This window comes from Setaria italica, chromosome VI (genome assembly GCF_000263155.2).
Source record: "Setaria italica strain Yugu1 chromosome VI, Setaria_italica_v2.0, whole genome shotgun sequence".
NCBI lineage: Eukaryota > Viridiplantae > Streptophyta > Magnoliopsida > Poales > Poaceae > Setaria > Setaria italica.
In genome coordinates this window covers 28,730,891-28,749,693 of record NC_028455.1, presented here as the reverse complement: position 1 = coordinate 28,749,693, position 18,803 = coordinate 28,730,891, and the positions used below count along the sequence as shown (strand labels likewise).

The 18,803-nt window shown below is 46.7% G+C and overlaps 2 protein-coding genes across 3 annotated transcripts; both read right to left on the bottom strand.

Moving 5' to 3' along the window:
• Window positions 1-3,881: 3,881 nt before the first annotated feature.
• LOC101756278 (myosin-binding protein 3) lies at window positions 3,882-5,661 on the bottom strand. The gene is made up of 2 exons (XM_004973512.1): window positions 4,411-5,661; window positions 3,882-3,905 (listed from the first exon to the last, which is right to left on the bottom strand). The coding sequence occupies exons 1-2, from the start codon at window positions 5,659-5,661 to the stop codon at window positions 3,882-3,884; spliced, it is 1,275 nt and encodes a 424-aa protein (XP_004973569.1).
• A 7,590-nt stretch (window positions 5,662-13,251) lies between these two features.
• On the bottom strand, window positions 13,252-16,020 carry LOC101755596 (calcineurin subunit B). Of its 2 annotated transcripts, none has more exons than XM_004973510.2 (6): window positions 15,821-16,019; window positions 15,609-15,733; window positions 15,332-15,428; window positions 15,135-15,244; window positions 14,466-14,540; window positions 13,252-13,477 (listed from the first exon to the last, which is right to left on the bottom strand). In XM_004973510.2, exons 1-6 carry the CDS (start codon window positions 15,888-15,890, stop codon window positions 13,427-13,429), a joined length of 528 nt encoding a protein of 175 aa, XP_004973567.1. In that variant the 5' UTR covers window positions 15,891-16,019; the 3' UTR covers window positions 13,252-13,426. The 2 variants fall into 2 exon arrangements, with proteins under 2 accessions (XP_004973567.1, XP_004973568.1); XM_004973511.4 differs by lacking the exon at window positions 13,252-13,477 and adding an exon at window positions 14,682-14,749 and having other exon boundaries at window positions 15,821-16,020.
• Window positions 16,021-18,803: the final 2,783 nt, after the last annotated feature.

Genomic DNA, 18,803 nt, shown 5'->3' with positions numbered 1-18,803 from the left:
ACGACTTATGTAATTAGTTTTATAATTAGTTCACGTTTAATACTAATTAGTATCAAACATTACCCGAACTGGTGGACCCTCCTACTTTCGGGCGGTGTTTGGTTTGACTTTGGGTGGTACATAATACAGTACAGGAACCGATGTCGCCATCGATCTTGTGTCAGGCAGGACACACAGAAAAAAAGGTCCCAGGGTTGGAAGAAACACTGACAAAAAGAAAAAGATAGAACCGTCGTTAAACTAAACGAACGGTAAGCGAATGGTTCTGCAGCCGGTATGCTTGAACGCCAAGAGCATGAATTGGGCAACTGGGCACGGCTTGCAGATTACGAACTGCCGATCCCACAGATCAAGCCACTACTGAGCCTTGACAGGCGAGGTCAAACCATGAGTGCCGCCGCGCACCCGGGTTACCGGGTCCAAGATGGAAGGCCCGTTCGTGCCTCGCTGAAACACAAAACACTAAAAACAGAAAGGTGCTGGTACCTGATTCAGAAATTTCAAGATGTCAAAGTTCATTCAAGCCAAATTTCACGACGGGGGTTGAGCGATTGTTCTTCAAGCGAACCTGCGAGACCGATTACTGCCGCTCATGGTCGGTCAATCAAATAGGAGCAGCAGCGCGCCGGGTTCTCATTTTCACGCGTGTAGAGGTCGTGTTGGCATGCGGTCGCAGCACCGGTTTTCTGACCCATCGTGAATTCGGATGCTTTTCGGCCGTCACTTCCAGTGATGTCTGAAAGCAGCTCATTTCTGAACGCGATGACTGGCTTAAGAGCTTTAAGGTCTCTGATTTAAAACGGTTGACCCTGCACATCTTTTTTTTTCCTCTCATTTTGATGCAGAAGCAACAGGGGTATAGAGAAAACGGGGAGAAAAAAATGAATAAGAGGTGCGCCCAGTTTGGCAATCTTTGCGTGAGATCCTGGCGAGCTTTTCTGTGTTCTCCTAGTGCTGTTCAACAGGAGCTGACCAAGCTGCTCATGGAAAAGATATGGTGGTATGGTATCACTAACCTATGGCCAGCCTCCTCAGTGGACCTCGGAAAGCAGTCAAGCACAAGTATAGAAGAAATTCTAGTACGTTTCAGGTTTGGCGGGCCTATTTCTAGTCATCTCTTTCTCATGATGGTCAGGATCTTCTTCTCACCTTCGTGCATCCGTTGTTTATTCCTCTACATGCTTCAGACAGTTCGTTCTTTACTCACTAGCTGGAAACACAACTGGATAAAAAGAGAGGAAAGAAACCTATTTTTTTCTTTCCTTCCAGATTTACTTAAATGTTCTGAAACAAAATAAGCTAGGAATGAATATGCGGCCATCATTATCTTGTGGCATCGTGGGCACAACTTTATGGCAGATCCGATCAACCTCCAACTGAATTTTTCGCCGTCAAAAGCAATAGCCACTTGTATTTATAAGCACTAACCTCTAACCAGCACCAACTATGAAATTCAATTAAGCTCGCAGCAAGCGACTTCAGGCCATCACCTTAACTCTTTAGCTGCAGCAATTCGGCCTGCAGATTAATTTTGGCATCTAAGCAGCCAATCCTGGACCTGTTCTAGTTTCAGGCACTTCACAGCACAACACGCTTGTGACGAAGAAAAAAAAAACACCTCATGGCGCCCCATCACCCGAGTCATTACGCCGTTGATGGCGCGGAACCACGTCCCAAAATTCTGGGACCATGATGTCGGTCGGTCTAGTCCCCATCCAAACACTACTGAAAATCGAGCAGAATTCTGAGTTCTCTCCAGCTGAATTGGAGAATTCTCTTCTGGTTCGTGGTTGGCGGTTGCTCGTGTCACCGGCCAGCTGCTCATGACTCGCATATACCTATCACGTACGTGTGCCCATCACACTGAACCGCAGACAGAACGAGATCCTTGAATTCCATCGCCTCTGTGAGAGCAGAAACCGTGCAAATTTGACCAGAGCCCTGACGAAATTTTTCTGGTAGCTTTTAGGTGATCGAGCTGGCTCAGTTGCCCCGTGCAAGAAACGCCAATGTGCGATTGCGTATGATCTCCAGGCTAAACGTAATTACCATGCAACTAATCCATGTCTAATCAACTGAAGTTAGACCTTTTTTTCTTTTAGAACTGTTTTGTCTGAGAGCAACATATGTCTGTCTTTGTTCTCATCTACGGAAACGACATTTTGGAATGTACTGAAGAATTCAAGGACCAGCTGGATATTTGAGGCAAAGCAAGCAGTAGTACGCCAAGGATGAATGAAATGACAGGTGATAGAGTTTTTGCACGCATGCAGCAATATTCCAGCTTGGTGATTTATGATTCAGAATACTCTATGTCCATTGAGCTTTTGGAGTGGGGAATTTGTGTTCTTACTCCAGTTTTGAAGTGTAATTGTGATTTTGCCCTCAACTATTCACAAGTTAATGTGATTTTGGGTGATCGAGCTGGCTCAGTTGCCCCGTGCAAGAAACGCCAATGTGCGATTGCGTATGATCTCCAGGCTAAACGTAATTACCATGCGACTAATCCATGTCTAATCAACTGACGTTTAACTTTTTTCCTTTTAGAACTGTTTTGTCTGAGAACAACATATGTCTGCCTTTGTTCTCATCTACGGAAAGGACATCTTGGAATGTACTGAAGAATTCAAGGACCAGCTGGATATTTGAGGCAAAGCCAGCAGTAGTAGGCCAGAGGATGAATGAAATGACAGGTGAGAGAGTTTTTGCACGCATGTAGCAATATTCCAGCTTGGTGATTTATGATTCGGAATACTCTATATCCATTGAGCTTTTGGAGTGGGGAATTTGTGTTCTTACCTTAGTTTTGAAGTGTAATTGTGATTTTGCCCTCGACTATTCATAAGTCAATGCGATTTTGCCCCTAATCAACGGTCAAAACAGGGGCAAATACATAAAAAATAAGGGCAAAATTATAATGACTTGTGAATAGTTGAGGGTAAAATCACAAGGTTAGAATAATGAGGGTAATAAGATAAATTGCACTTCAAAGCAGGGGTCAAAGCAGGGGGTAAGATGATGGCATGATGCCTTTTCGACAGCTTAGGGTTAGCTGCTTATGAAAATAGCTAAGCTATGCATAGTGGATCCTAGGTTAGAGGCAGCGAATCAGCGATAAACCTGTGGAAACAACTTCTGAACCAACAGATTTGATTCCACCATTCCATGGGTGATGGGTGCACACTGCACACAGAAGGTCCAGGCGTGGTACTTAGGAATTGCTGCTGTGCTGACATTGTACGGTGGTCTCTGAGGGAACCTAGCTTTTGGGCATGTCACCAGATATTGTCAAGGAAGACTAAAAAACCCTTTGTCGCCGCCAAGAAAGTCTCGACTAGGTCTGGTTTCTTCTTTTGTTATCTGTGTCAAGATCAAGTTTTTATTTGAAATTTTTACGTAGATATTATGTAGATACATGTCTTAGCAAAATCATGATTTTTTTTCTAGAATTTGCTATAATTTTTTTGGGTACACATCAGGCCCCGGAAGTAACTGAGGTGTTCAGGTGGGGTATCTGCAACAGCAACACAAACCTACCGCCCATGTTTGTCCACACGACCACACCCCGCCTTTATCTTCTTGACTTCATCTATACACGTCAGATACAATCGAACATGCCGATTGCCAAAAGGCGAATGCCAGCGCAAACAACCTTACAATATATGCACGTTTGGGATAGCGTTAGATTTAACAATGTGAACTGTGATCACACATTCCCCAGTCTTCACTGTATTGTATTGATGCAGATATTTAAACAGAAAAGGGCTCATCCTATGCCTTGAAAAATTGTGAAGTATGCGACCATGCGGCTCCAGTTTCCAAAACTTGAATTGCCACAGACGGCCTCAAGACATGCTTCAGATGGCACAAGCCTGACAGGCCTATATGGAGAAGGACAGAGCCGCCTGTTGCAAAAGTTTTGCATTATTAGAGAAGGTATCTCTATACGAGAATAGAAAACAAATGCCGGTGCGTACGCAGAGAATTCTCTCCATGCTTATTACTTCACGAGAATCTTATTTCCCATTTACTTTCTTTTTAGTTCTATACATGGGCGCAGAGGAGATGAAACAGTAGGAATCAACATATTTACGAGTAGAAGAGAACACGATCTAGGATAAATTGGCTTTAGATGGCGCATGGCATAACATTTAGCAGTTTCCAGGTGAAGTCTACACCATGTCAAAAGCAGCACAGAGCAGTGCTGGGACTGCTAAAGATAATCTATGGCTCTACTTTGATTTTAATTACAGATATTGTTATTTACTAATGATTATAACATTCAAGAAATGCTGATCGCATTAGTTTTTTCAATGATCTAAGAAGTAATTATGATATTGCACTTGAATGATGTAGGTTATCTCGAAAAAAGCTAAAAAAATGTCCGTAAAGTAGGCTTAAAAGAAATACCTCCAGAACAGAATCTAGTGACGTGTCATTTCGGGGGCTTTCCTGAGAATCAGGTCTCATGTGTGATTCTATCATGCCAAGCTGCTCGTATACCTCCTTCAGCATTATGATCTGTTCCTTGTTAGTTCTAGGGTCATTTAGCTCAACCATCTTTTCACTTTGCACCCGCTTCAGCCTTGATCTGGTTCTCTCAACACCAGCTCGCGGCGTCTGACTCCAAGAGCTTCGACGAGCATGTCTATCAACATTATTCATGGATCCAATTTTTCTTGTTGCAGCGAACCTGGATAGACGTGGCCCTCGCCCTTTGGCAACAACCGCGGGAGACAATTCTGATTCCTCTGTAACTATTTCACTTTCAGTACATGGGGAATCAGTTGTTGCATTGCTTGTTTCTGGAATTTGAAGTGAGCCAACTTCACTTAAAGGATGAACTGCTAGTTCACCCATTTCAGTACCTAAACAAGAATCCTTGGGTCTATCATGATTCACCGTGTATTCCACATCTTCCTTGACCTGAACTGCTCTTTCACTGAATATATCTGTCTGATGACTGACCACTGAGAACGAGGAACAACCTGAAGACTCATCCAATGGCTGAGAGTCATGTAAAGCTGTGCTTGGAGATTTTGGTTCTTCACTTTGCTTTTCTGTACAGTCCACATCTGTTGACAAGCTTTTCTTGGTCTCTAAAGCCATACCATCTGTTGAAATATGCTCCCATCCTTCATCATTCGGCCTGCTCCTTGCTGATTGTACTCCACCATTTTTCTTGATGTCCATATCAGTATATAGTTTATTAAGCCGTAAAGTGGGCAGAGAGAAATTCCTTTTGAGGTTACGACAAAGATTCTCCACGTTCTTACTTTCAAACAAAGGTATATTACCAGCCATTGTCTCATCAGCAATGTCAGAATCATCAATGCCAGCATCCAATAACTTGTGTTTATACGCCTGCAGTTGGTTCCTCAGATATGAGATCTCCAATTCCTTTAGCTCCATCACCTCCTTTAGAATCTCCAGTGCTCTGTCAGTGTGGTTCATCTTTTCCTCAGTTATTCTTTTGTACTGCCATGCTTCCATCCTCTCTGCATCCTTCTCTTTCTGAAGCTTTCGAATCATTGACATGGCCGCACTTGCAGCGGTAGCTGAAGCTTCTCTTTCCACTTCTAGCTCCATAAATAATTTCTTCATCATAATGTACTGGGCGAATATTGCTCTCTGTAACTGAGTAGTATCGTTTTCTGCCATCTTGGTAAAAGGCCCTGATTGATGTTCAATGTTTGTCATTTGCTTTAACATGGAAAACTGAATCCATCAGTCTGACCTGTACCATTTGAATGAACTTCAATCAGTGGTCTGAAAGATGTACTACCAGAAAACTAGGATAAGAAGTATGAGTTGACTAATCCTATGATAGAGAATACCTCACTTACTTCTTACAAGGAGATATTAAATCAATATCATCAAGAAAGAGGCATTAGAACATGTGCATAATTAACCATACGAGAGTTCTCTCCATCACTTGATAATTGCAAATTCGAGAAGAGAAGAACAACACATTTCAGTGTTTCAACAATTGAAACTTCATGAATCTTCCAGAAATTTATGTGTTCCAGAAAGTAAACAGTCCTCAAGAAATTATGTCTTACTACCTTACCAAAGCATGAGCAGTGGTAAAAACTTTAGTACAAGAATGTATGTATCACCAATATTCTACAATGTACTATATTATCTAGGAATTTTATATGCCCCCTCGTACAGCATATCTTGTTTCTCATGAAATTGTCACTTTCAGTCCTAGTCACTAGCGAGAAGTATTTATTTTTCTTTATCAAGTTCTAGTCTTCTTAGACGACCATATATCATTTACACATCAATGCAGTTGCAGCTTGATAATGTTTCCAAAATAACATTTCTTGAAGCTTGAACCAATTCGCACTGGGCCTTCTAGCATCACTTCAAGTGCTAAACATGACAAGTACTGTATGCAAACTATATGTATCAATTCAACATCTATGTAGGTTTTTGATCTTGATCTTAGTTACAAGTTTATCTTTACTCTTACTTCAATATAACATATTTTATGTTTTGAATACAGGTATTCTGTGATACCCATAAATTACAAACTTCAGTGCTGATTAGACACCAGGTGTCAATTTTCCTTCACTAAATATTATCTTTCCATGACAAGCAGGTAAAGGTATAACCATAATAGCATCTCTATATTCGCAATTCATTTTACACGTGGAAAAGGAACACAAGAAAATAGAATTCAGAAGGAAAAAAATCAATTGATTAGGTTAAACTACTTGGAGATAAAATGAGAAATTTCATGGCCCAAATTTTGATTGCTAACAAAATCACCAATCCTTTTAGCCAGGAGACAACACAACATGGTGGATAAGGATCTTCTGCCATGGACTACCTACTGGTCCATGGTGGAGAGGCACAATCAAGCTCATCTCAGGAGGTAAATGAAAAGGCAAACATATGGAATGAAACGGTGCTAGCAGGAACCAAGGTACATTGAAACCAAATAGCAGAAAATGGGCAAACCGCCAAGGTCATAGCAACATGCAAATGCAAGAGTACATGTCAAACTAAGAATTGTGATGCAGATTGGATGGTCAACGTTGTTCACTTTTGCACAAGAGATTTTGTGGTCAGTTTCAATAAAAGATAAGAGATTTTGGCAACAATTTAGTAGAAATTTTTTGAGCTCATCATTTCTAAAGATTGGGCAGAACTTGGAAAAAATATACACAAATTAGAGTAGTTACAGAAAACTCACCAAGATTGACACCAACGAGCTAAAGATGTTTCCCTAGATAAACTCCAATGGCTCTGCCATCCCTTCCTGCATGGGAGGAAGAACTTGCAGGTAATCAGGATACCGCCTATTAATAGGGGAAAACATTGGACGCCTCCTCTTAAGAGAGAGAAAGACAGAAAGGTAGGGGAAAACATTGGACGCCTCCTTTTAAAGAGAGAAAGACAGGAAGGTGCGATTTATTTTTGGGACGTGGATCTAGAGGTTATCTGAAAATCAATCTTCATCGAGGATCTAGCTATTTTTCTTGAAGAGAAACCATCGTTTTATAGGGTTTCCTCAAGTTGGCCATGGCAGGCACAAATGCAACAACATTGTTGGCTCCTGCCGTCCTGCATATCTGAGAATAAACAACCAGGCAGATCCTTGTGCGACTGCAACCCCGGCAAAATTAATCGACTATAGTTATGTTTCAATTATATCTGAAACGTCCACCATGTTTCCAGTTTCTTCTTTGGCACGTCACAAGTTAATCAACACATATATACAAGATTATTACTAACAATGAATAATTCGAATTATGACCTTTCCCAAGATATTAACTACTAGTGCAGTTGTAGTAATAGGAACCCTAAATTCACTGATGCCTTGATTACCTGAGGAAAAAATGACGTATTTGGCCATAAGGATATGGAAGGTCACATGAGGCATAGACAAGCAGAATGGAGCATATGTAGGAGCCAACTAAACCTCCAAATAGCAAGTGATAGACTAAGTCATGTGTGTTGGGTGTGCTATTTATCTATTTATGTGCCTGTGTATACTTTATCTACTTAGATGCTCTTTAGATGCTCTATAGATGCTTTGCTTACCTTCTAAGTCACCTACCATTGGTTGGCCTATATGTATCCAACCCCCCCCTTTGGGACAAGTGGAATGGAAAAGATCATTTTGGGCCAACAATTGGTATTTAGAGCCTAATTCTTTCCCACCTACCCTCTCCTCTCTCTCCTCTCTCCTATGCCCGAGCTCCCTCTCTCTCCTGTGCTCACCCGTGCCCGGTGGGCCCACCTCCAGTGGTGGCGGCGCTCCCTCTCCAGCCAGATCCAGTCGGCGGATCGAGAGGCGATGGGGTAGTGCGGATGCGGGCGGCGGCGGCGCGGTAGCACTGCGCAGGCAGCGTGTGGTGCATGCGGGTGGCTCGGCGGTGGCTCTTTTCCCTCAACCATGGCAACTTCCCTTCGTCATCCATGGCAGGCTCTCGACGGGCACCAGCAACGGGCGGCGCGGACGGCGCTGGCCCGCGGCCGACGCGACGCCCGCGGACGATGCGAGGCACACGGCCGGTGCACCGCTAGTGCGCCCAGCTCGCTCCCCGGCCCGCTCGCGAGCCTCACGGGCCTCCTCCTCCCACTACTTGGCCAAGACTAGTGGGTGGCGCTGCAGGGTGGCAGCCGAGGAGGCGACGGTAGTGGAGGAGCAGCGGCGGGAGGAGCGGCGTGCGGTAGCACGCGAGGAGGCTGCGGCGGCGGCGGCGCGATGCCGAGGCGCAAGAGGCGGCTGCAGCTCGGGCATCGCGCGGCGGCTGTGGAGGCCGTGGCGGCATGTGCAGTGGAGGCAGCCCGCCTAGCCATGGAGGAGGCATAGGTGGCAGTGGTGGCCGCCACCCAGCGGCATCTTGAGGCAGACCGGCTGCCGAGAAGGCGGAGGTGACGCGCGAGATGGCATGGCGCGATGAGATGGAGCTGAGGCGCGCGGTGCAGGGCGCCGATGCTGAGGCGCAGGGCGACCGTCCCGAGCTGGAGGAGGTGGACCGGCGGCAGAACGAGGGGGTAGACCGGTGGGTCCAGTGCCTGCATTGAGGTGCGAACGACAGGAGTCCTCGGAGCAGGAGGAGCTCTGCCTATGAGTCCGGCCTCGACTCCGACTAGGACTCCGACCTCAACTCCAGGCACCGACCCTTGAGGGTCGTGAAGACCATGGGAGTCCGTCGGCAGCACGCAGTGGCCGATGTTGATGAAGACCAACTACATGGAGTGGTCCTCGGTGATGAAGGTGAAGCTCTAGGTGCCGGAGATGTAGGATGCAGTCCAATACAGCGACGTCGACAGCCAAGTGGACCGGCGAGCGCTCGAGGTGTTGCTCTCCACGGTCCCGATGGAGATGGCGGCGAATCTCTCAGGGAAGAGGACTACCAAAGCCACTTGGGACGCTATCGCTGCGGTCTGAGTTTGCAGCGACCGCGCCCGCAAGTCCACTCTGCAGAAGCTTCGACAGTAGTGGGATCATCTAGCTTTCGAGCCGGGCGAGGACGTCGACGACTTCACCCTCCACCTCTCCAGCCTGATGCAAGGGCTGGAGCGGTACGGTGACGATGAGATCAATGAGGAGAAAGCCGTTGCGAAGTTCCTGCGCATCATTCCGAAGAAGTACTCGCAACTCGCTATGTCCATCGAGACGCTACTCGACCTCTCAGCGTTGTCGATCGAGGAGCTGACGGGGCGACTCAAGGCGTTCGACAACCGCGAGGAGATGACGTCTGGTGGGCCCATCACCATTGGTGGCAAGCTCCACCTCATTGAGGAGCAGTGGCTCGCCCGCTAGAGGGAGCAGAAAAAGAGGGAGCCTTCTTCCTCGATAGGCGGCTGCAAGCCGCACAAGACTCCCAAGGGCGGTGCCGTAGGCGAGTGCAAGCCAACACGAGATGACAAGTGCCACAACTGTGGCAGGACTGGCCATTGGGCCAGGGAGTGTCGCCAGCCGAGGTGCGGCCAGCCCACGTCGTGCAGGGTGCGGAGGAGGAGGAGCCGGCTCTGTTCTTGGGAGCATCGAGCTACTTCCAGCGGCATCGGCCGTGATGATTCTCCTCCACCTCGACAAGCCGCGCGCGCACACGTCTTCCTTGGCGACGGTACTAGTGACGGCAAGATCGACGGCTGGTTCCTCGATAGTGGTGCTACACACCACATGATCAGGCGCATGGAGTACTTATCTAACCTGAATGTCGATGTACGCGGCTCCGTCAAGTTCGGTAACTTTTTAGTCGTGGACATCAAGGGCATCGGCTCCGTCGTTCTCGTCACCAAGACTGGCGAGCACCGACTCCTCATTGAAGTCTTCTACATCCCTACCCTGAGAAACCTTATCATCAGTCTTGGGCAGCTAGATGAGAGTGGCTTGCATGTGGAGATCGATGGTGGAGTGCTTTGGATTTGGGATCGACGACAGCGCCTACTCGCTAAGATGGAGAGAGGGAGCAATCGCCTCTACGTCCTCTACGTGGAGGTGGCGCAGCCCCTCTGTCTTGCTGCTCGCCGCGACGACGAGGCTTGGTGGTGGCACGAGTGCTTTGGGCACCTCAACTTCGAGGCCCTGAAGCGGCTCAACACCAAGGAGATGATGCAGGGCATGCCATGCGTCAACCACATGGAGCAGCTATGTGACACCTGCATCATGACAAAGCAGAAGCGACGCCCTTTCCCTTGCCAAGCGAGCTTCCGAGCCAAGGAGCGGCTCAAGCTCGTGCATGGCGACCTCTGCGGGCCGGTGATGCTGGCTACACCTGGAGGGCGGCGCTACTTCCTACTACTCGTCGACGACGTCTCTCGGTACATGTGGGTGCTTCTCCTCGACAACAAGGGAGCTGCTGCGGACACCATCAAGCACGTTCAACCTGCTGTGGAGAACGAGTGCGGCTGCAAGCTACGCGTGCTACGCACTGACAACGGAGGCGAGTTCACAGCGACTAAGTTTGCGTCGTACTGTGCCGACGAGGGGATCCAGCACCACTACTTCATGCCGTACACCCCGCAGTAGAACGACATCGTCGAGCAGCACAACCAGACGGTAGTGGCCATGGCTCGGGCCCTCCTCAAGCAGAGGAGGATACCGGCCATCTTCTTGGGAGAGGCGGTGCTGACGGCCGTCCACATCCTGAACCACTCGCCCACCAAGGCCCTCGACAGTATGAAACCATATGAGGCTTGGCATGGGCGCAAGCCGGTGGCACCCATCTCTGCGTCTTCGGCTACCTCACGTACATCAAGGGGTTGAGCCACGTTGGCAAGCTCAACGACAGGAGCACCCTAGGGGTGTTCATCAGTTACGCTGAGGGGGTGGAGGCCTACCACATCCTTGACCCGAAGACACAGCATATGCACACGGCGCACGATGTTGTGTTCGACGAAGGGTGAGGTTAGGTGTGGGGCAAGATGGTGAATGACGACTCAACTCTGATGTACGACGACTTCACCGTCAACTATGTCCACTTCGAGGGAGCTGGGGGAGTGGGCAGCTCCTCTTCGCTGAGCATGTCTACCCCAGTCCCCGGGTCTCCACCGACTCCGGCGAGTACTACTCTGGCTGCGACGAGCTCTCTACCGCCACCACCGCCGGTCACGCCACTCTCCTACGTCGGTAGCTACTTCTCCGGGCACGTCTGCACCAGCACTGGCTCACGACGAGCATAGCCCGGTGGAGTTCGCCACTTCACTCTCTCACGACAAGGACCGTGTTGACGCGTACCACAATGGCGAGCCTCTGAGGTATCGCACCATGGAGGACATCTCGGTGACCAGCCGGTGCCGGGACTGGTGCCTCACGACTTGGAGGTGGAGCTGCACCTCATGGACGACGACGACAAGCCTCGCTTCTTCGCTGAGGCTGAGGGACACACGGCATGGCGTGCCGCGATGAAGTTAGAGATGGAAGATGTTGAGAAGAACCGGACTTGGGAGCTAGATGATCTTCCTCCCGGTCTCCGCATGATCACCCTTAAGTGGGTGTACAAGCTGAAGAAGGATGAAGCTGGTGCTATTGTCAAGCACAAGGCTCGCTTGGTGGCACGCGGGTTCGTGCAACAGGAGGGGTTCGACGATGCCTTCACTCGTATTGCACGGATAGTTTGTACGTCTCGTGTTGACAGCCCAGGAGCGTTGGCGCGTCCACCACATGGACGTCAAGTCGGCATTCCTCAACGATCACTTGAAGGAGGAGGTCTACGTCCACCAGCTGCCGGGATTCATCATCCCCGGCAAGGAGGACAAGGTGTTACGCTTGCGCAAGGCCCTCTATGGCTTGCGGCAGGCACTGCGAGCTTGGAATGCCAAGCTGGATTCCACTCTGAAGACTATGGGCTTCGAGCAAAGCCCGCATGAGGCGGCCGTCTACCGGCGGGGCAATGGAGGCAATGCCCTGGTGGTGGATATCTACGTCGACGATTTGGTGATCACAGGCACTAAGGACGAGGAGGTGGAAGTGTTCAAGGAGATGAAGGCCGCCTTCCAGATGAGCGACTTGAGGCCTCTCTCCTTCTACCTAGGGATCGAGGTGCACCAGGACAACTCCGGCCTCACAATCCGACACACCACCTACGCCAGCGCGTCGTTGAGCTAGGTGGGCTCACCAATTGCAACCCAGCTCTCACTCGGATGGAGGAGAGGCTGAAGCTGAGCCGCAACAGTACGGCTGAGTAGGTGGGTTCTTCTTCCTTGGCAAGTGCCTCGTCAGTTGGCAGTCAGTCAAGCAGCAGGTGGTGGCCCTATCCAGCTGTGAGGCTGAGTACACACTGCTTCTTCCACTTCGACTCAGGCTCTCTAGCTCGCTCGGCTGCTCGATGATCTCCTTGGCAAGGACGCTGAAGCAGTGGACCTCAGGATGGATAGCAAGTCCGCTCTAGCTCTGGCAAAGAATCCCGTCTTCCATGAGCAAAGCAAGCATATCAGAGTGAAGTACCACTTCATATAAGGTTACTTGGAGGGAGTGTCTGGGCAAACTAAATCAACACCAAGGATTGACTCGCCGACCTTACCAGGTCCGTTGGAAGGATCAAATTCCAGGAACTCGGCTTTAGGATTAGGATGGTCCAGTTGCCACTCAAGATACGCAAGACTTAGGGAGACATTGATAGACTAAGTCATATGTGTGTTAGGTTGGGTGTGTTATTTATCTATTTATGTACATGTGCGCACTTTATCTACTTAGATGCTCTACAAATGCTTTGCTTAGCTTCTAAGCCACTACCCATGGTTGGCCTATATGTACTCCAAAAACTCTCTTTGTGGGACAAGTGGAATGGAAAAGATCATTTTGGGCCAACAGCAAGTACAGATGTATCCTTGATTACAACTCTGATCATGATTTGAGTTACAAGGATATAAATAAACCATCAACCCAATCCAGCATAAATTAACATACTCTGGGCAACTGCATGATAGTACAACTATACAGATACTTATTAAATTATTAGTCAATGGGAACTTCAACTTCCATCTTGAGCTCGGAATTGCCAAGAATCTGAAAAGGAACACCAAGTTTGTCAGGCAAAAAAAAAATGATGCTTCCTTCCAACTGAAATAATGTAATACAGATGTGTAGTGCATACATTGATGAGCCATAACTTTATAAGTGAATACTACCGAATTTCCATGGCATGCCTAAACAATGATACGAGTTTACAACATAAATAACTACTTCATATATTTCAGAATATAACAGGGCAAGTATATTCTTCTTCTGTAGTAGCCTTGTGATATGGTCATGCTTGACAGTTTCAATTGTTTGATGTACTGCAAAACAATGGAATAATGTGCAATTGTGCGTGCATGTGCTGTGAATATCTGACTAATATAAGCTAATGGACAATAGCAGGTGGCAGATGATAGAACGACACTATGCCTAAATCTGGTTATAAAGATATTTGCAAACAGCAGATGCCATAATAGAAACATTTCATGCATGGACTCAACAGTATGCAAGCAGCAGGAAATAGATCAGATGAGTTGAGTTGAATCTTGTCTGCAAAATGTACATTTGAGGAAACAACTCTCACTTGTTCACAAACAGTGCATGTATTTTACATTGTAAACTGTCAACATTGAGATCCTTATTCAAAAAAATTCTGAAGCCTCTTAATGCTTTAATATGTACTATGTAGACTATTATGCTGATTTTTTTATAGCTTTACAAAAAGAGCTGTTCCACAGAAATGCCGCTCCTTCAAAATAACAGATATGACATATCATGTACTCTGATACTTTGCCAAGTTGCTATAACACTTGGAGTTAAGGATGCCTCAGTGTAAGGAAATAGTATCACACTTAGATTTCAATTTTGAACTGCCATCAACTTATGAGCATAATATTAGTTAAATCGATCAAACTGATAGACAGATATAGTACCCTCTGATATGCAGAAAGTAATTTTTTGATACCCGAAGTAGATTCCGAGTGTTGATTACTTTTATGACTGAGTAAATTTAGGTGCTAAAGGAGGAAGACATTACCTTCATAAAGTCTGGGAGAGTGAAATGTGAATCTTTTGTGTAGCCAGCTTCTTCTAACACATGAGTCAAGACTTTCTGTAATGCACAAGATGTGTTTTCACATAAGTATATGCAGAAAAGACTACAGAGCGTTAAATAGGTAGAACAATAAAGCATTTTCTAAAGCTACTTTGAGCCAAAGTAATAAATCATAACAACTACGGGATACTACATAACCTGCCACATGGTGCCAATTATGAATGATAAAACAGCTAACTGTTTGGTAGGTTCAACAGAGCCTTTTCCTGGGGAAGAAAGACAAAGATAATTTGCAGATGAACTCCATGTAAGTGGCATTATGTTTTGGTAAGATAACTTCTCAGATGAAACTATCTAGCAGTTCATAGCAATGCAAGAAGTTCACCTGACAATGACATGACTAAAAAGTAGACAACAGCATAAGAATGCTACTTTTTCACACAATCTAGAGTTCATATGGACATGTCCAAAGGTTATGACTCCTTAACCGCCAGCTAAAAGCAGCATGTGAAAAACATGTGACATATCCAGTCATTCAAGCAGTGCGTGGAATCAAGTCAAGATTATTAATTATTTTGCTGTAATGATCCAGACATTTTCTGCTATAACGTGTGATAACACAAGGAGGCACCCGAAATCCAAAGCACAAACCTGTCTCTGTTGCTCTGTCATAAATGAACCCGTCAGATCTCGCAAGATGCTCAACATGTCATCAAATGCAACCTTCCCATTGCAATCAGTGTCATAGACCCTGAAAATAACTATAGAAAGAAAACTGCATAATCAGACATAGAACAGATTTGAGAGAACATCCAAACTAATGAAGAATTTAATAATCTGATACCAACATTCCATCTTTTGCTGCAGGCTTGTGCGGGGGCTAAACGCTGACAAAAACGCCACAAACTCCTTGAAGTTGAGCCCATCCAGCATCCTCAGGAGCCTCTGATAGAAACAACGCATCCATCAATTGCAATTTATCAGGGAACAACACCTCCTTGATCACACAATTCACTTCTACCATCCATAACCTTAATGTAGCATGGTTCAAAGCCACTAGCATACTCCGAAAAACCAAGGATATTGTTGAAATGGAGGAGTGGTTAGTGACTCGGGGGAGCGCACCTGAGAGAGGGGATTGACGGCGAACTCGGGGACGGACATGAACTCGTCCGCGGAGACGAAGCCGCCGCCGTTGCGGTCGAGCTGGCAGAAGCGGTGGTACAGGGACACGATCTCCGGCTGCGAGACTAGCGCCCATCGCCGCGAAGCATCAGATTAGATCAGACCAGACCGGATCGGAGAAGGGGATTAGGGCGTCAGAGCTAGCGACTCACATGCGTGGTTGCAGTGGTCCTGGACCTCCTCGATGTCGTACTGGGTGAGCATGGAGGAGGTGCTCCCCATCTCGGCCGGACCCCCGCGGACGGCGGCGGCGGGGAACAGGGGGAGTAGGAGATCGCCGGAGCCGGATGAGACGATGGTGACCGGTCGGGGAATTCTCGTGGCTGGATTCCGATCTGGTGGGCGTGACGGAAGAAATGGAATTAACGGCGTTATTGGGCTTGGGCCGATACCGCGGCCGGTTCAAATTGGTTTGGAGGGAGGATGTTGTGGACGAGTTAGTTGCCATCATTATGGCCTGGGAGCCCAGCCGCAGTAAGGTATTCTGAGGCCCATACACCATGTTCTGAGAAAAACGGGCCTTTTTTGTCCTTTACATCGCGTCGCTTGGATTTGGTGCTTTGTCAAGGTGAAAAAAAGATTAAAAAAAAGAAAGTGACCACTGGAGAATTTTGTGCGTCTAGTTGCTATTCCAGCTTCAACACCGCTAGATCCAAATCTAATTGACACCGCGAATCCAATGGTAAAGATAAATCCCACCCCACCCCCCGTTGTTTGATTACAAAAATGGTTCCAGTTTTTAATTTCTCGATATTTCTGTTCTTTTCTATTTGCAGTAACAAAAGGAGACATGCATGCACATTACTTAGTGTGCTCCTATCACCTGCAAATTTTACTACTGAAATCAACCACTTATGAAGGTAGACAACAGAACTGACTTTTGATTAGGCCTGCACACATAAGTATACCATCTCACTTTCTAGGTGTTTATCAACTGTTCTTGGCATTGAGATGGTTAGATAGTAACACCGGGAGTAACTTGCTGGATGCAATTTTGGCGTGTGCACCAAAAAAATTGTTCATTTGTCTTAAAAGTGAAACTTGTTAACTTGTTCTTTTGCCAACTAGAACTATATCATCGCAGCAGATGTCGGAATATCATCTCCACTGCTAGCAACATCGCTGGCACGTACTACCTCCGTTTCAAATTGTTGGTCGTTTTAGTTTTTCTAAATTTATGGATATTATTATGCATAATATCTATGTACCTGAAAAACCAAAACGACCTACAATTTAAAACGGAGGGAGTACAATACAAGGGACATGCTCATGCTGTGTATTCAATTTTCAGATGTTCCACGTGGTCCGTGTGTGTCTGTGTAGGGGGTGTTTGGATACCAATAGCTAAATTTTAGCCCTGTCACGTCGGATGTTCGGATGGTAATTAGGAGGATTAAACATGAGCTAATTACAAAACTAATAGCAGAACCCCTAGGCTAAATCACGAGACGAATCTATTAAGCCTAATTAATCCATCATTAGCGAATGGTTACTGTAGCACCACATTGTCAAATTATGAACTAATTAGGCTTAATAGATTCGTCTCACGATTTAGCCTAGGGGTTGTGCAATTAGTTTTGTAATTAGACTACATTTAATACTCCTAATTAGTGTCCAAACATACGATGTGACAGGGGCTAAAATTTAGCCCCTATCTTCCAAACACCCCTTAAGCTTGGAGAATTGGTTGTGTTTCACACAGGTTCACTTGTCTGGGGCGATACTGATTTATTATCTGACTCGCAGACGTTTAGCTCACTCATCAGCCCACCATTTACGACGATAGTATATTGAATGGACACGTAGCGTGTATTCATTATATTGATGTTCATAACTTTTTACTTGACTGGCGAATATGAGATGCATAAGTGCACGTGAATCTATAATTTCATATTGAGCCTTGAAAAAGGAAGCTCAGCACGACAATCAGCAAACTGCACTATATATGCATTGCCCAATATCGGCATTGCCCAATTTCATTCTCACTACCTGCGCATGACTTGCTTTTGCTTTGTCACAAAGACACAACATCGGCATTTGCTGCGAGGACTGCCGGCCAAAACAACTTGGAGGCACAAAGTGACGAAGGAACCAAACAAAATGCCGAGTAAAGGCACATATCACTAATTCAGTGTACCACTATTTCAAAAGTTTACAGAGCACATATGTGCATGCTAATATATTAACAATCTCATAGAACTACCAAGGACACTCAGAGGCTGCTACTGGCCTACTGTGGTACGGAGGAGAGATGAGCTCGTGTTCATGGCGACGTGATTCTGTGAAGATTTGACTCACTCAAGTGTTCCAAAGGTTAACAATTTGATTCCCCAATCTTATATGTTTAGGGTGGTGCATTTCTTACTTTAGATATAGAGAAATTTATGGTGTTTTGGATTGTAGAGAATTTTAGCTAGGAATATTTTGATTCATATATACATCCATTAGAGCTCTAGTTCTCACGGCAGTTTGTATGTATATAGATGTTGATTAGTTGATGAACTTGATCAAAATGAGGTTGTGACCAGGGACGGTTTTGGGCCTAGGGCCGTGGCCCTAGGCGTGACCCAAATCACCCCTTATACAGTCTACAAATTTTCATGGCCCAGCTGGTATTCCTGTGAAGTGGCCCTCCTAGGCATGACCCATCAGCGAAGGCCTTTTGCTCCGTCCGTGGCTAACCCACCAGTCGCCCGCCGGCTGCTAAAATGCATCGTGAGAACGAGGAGGAAAGGAATCGGCGATACCGCGTGACGACGTCTCCCGTTTGACCATTTCGCCTCGCGTCCTGACTCCGCCGAGTTCCCAAACCGTTCCCCTCACCCTCTCACCCATCGACAATGGCGGCGGCATGCAGCCGGCAGCCATCTCCTGGCTCCCGGAGACGGCAAGGCCGGACCGCCGGAGGGTACACGCCGACAGCTAGGAGTGGGGCCTGGTTGCCTAGAGACCGGACTTCCGGACGGGCGGCGGCACGGCGCTGGGCACAGGTGCGGGGCTGTCCAGAAAGCCTGCAAGGATTTCCACACTGTTGTGTTTCACCTCTTGCACGCCTAGTATGCTAGGAATTTTTGCATTGTTTCTTCAATTCTTTGCATCTCTATAGACTAGGGGGTGTTTGGCAGCACTCCACTC

What these genes read in the sequence shown, in the direction of transcription:
- LOC101756278 (XM_004973512.1), bottom strand. Translation starts at nt 5,661, where the DNA reads ATGGCAGAAAACGATACTACTCAGTTACAGAGAGCAATATTCGCCCAG. An exon ending in CACTAGATTCTGTTCTGGAG is followed by an intron (nt 3,906 to 4,410) that starts GTATTTCTTTTA and finishes CTTTTGCAACAG; the next exon opens with GCGGCTCTGTCCTTCTCCAT.
- LOC101755596 (XM_004973510.2), bottom strand. Translation starts at nt 15,890, where the DNA reads ATGGGGAGCACCTCCTCCATGCTCACCCAGTACGACATCGAGGAGGTC. An exon ending in GGACCACTGCAACCACGCAT is followed by an intron (nt 15,734 to 15,820) that starts GTGAGTCGCTAG and finishes GATGGGCGCTAG; the next exon opens with TCTCGCAGCCGGAGATCGTG. An exon ending in CCGTCAATCCCCTCTCTCAG is followed by an intron (nt 15,429 to 15,608) that starts GTGCGCTCCCCC and finishes TGTTTCTATCAG; the next exon opens with AGGCTCCTGAGGATGCTGGA.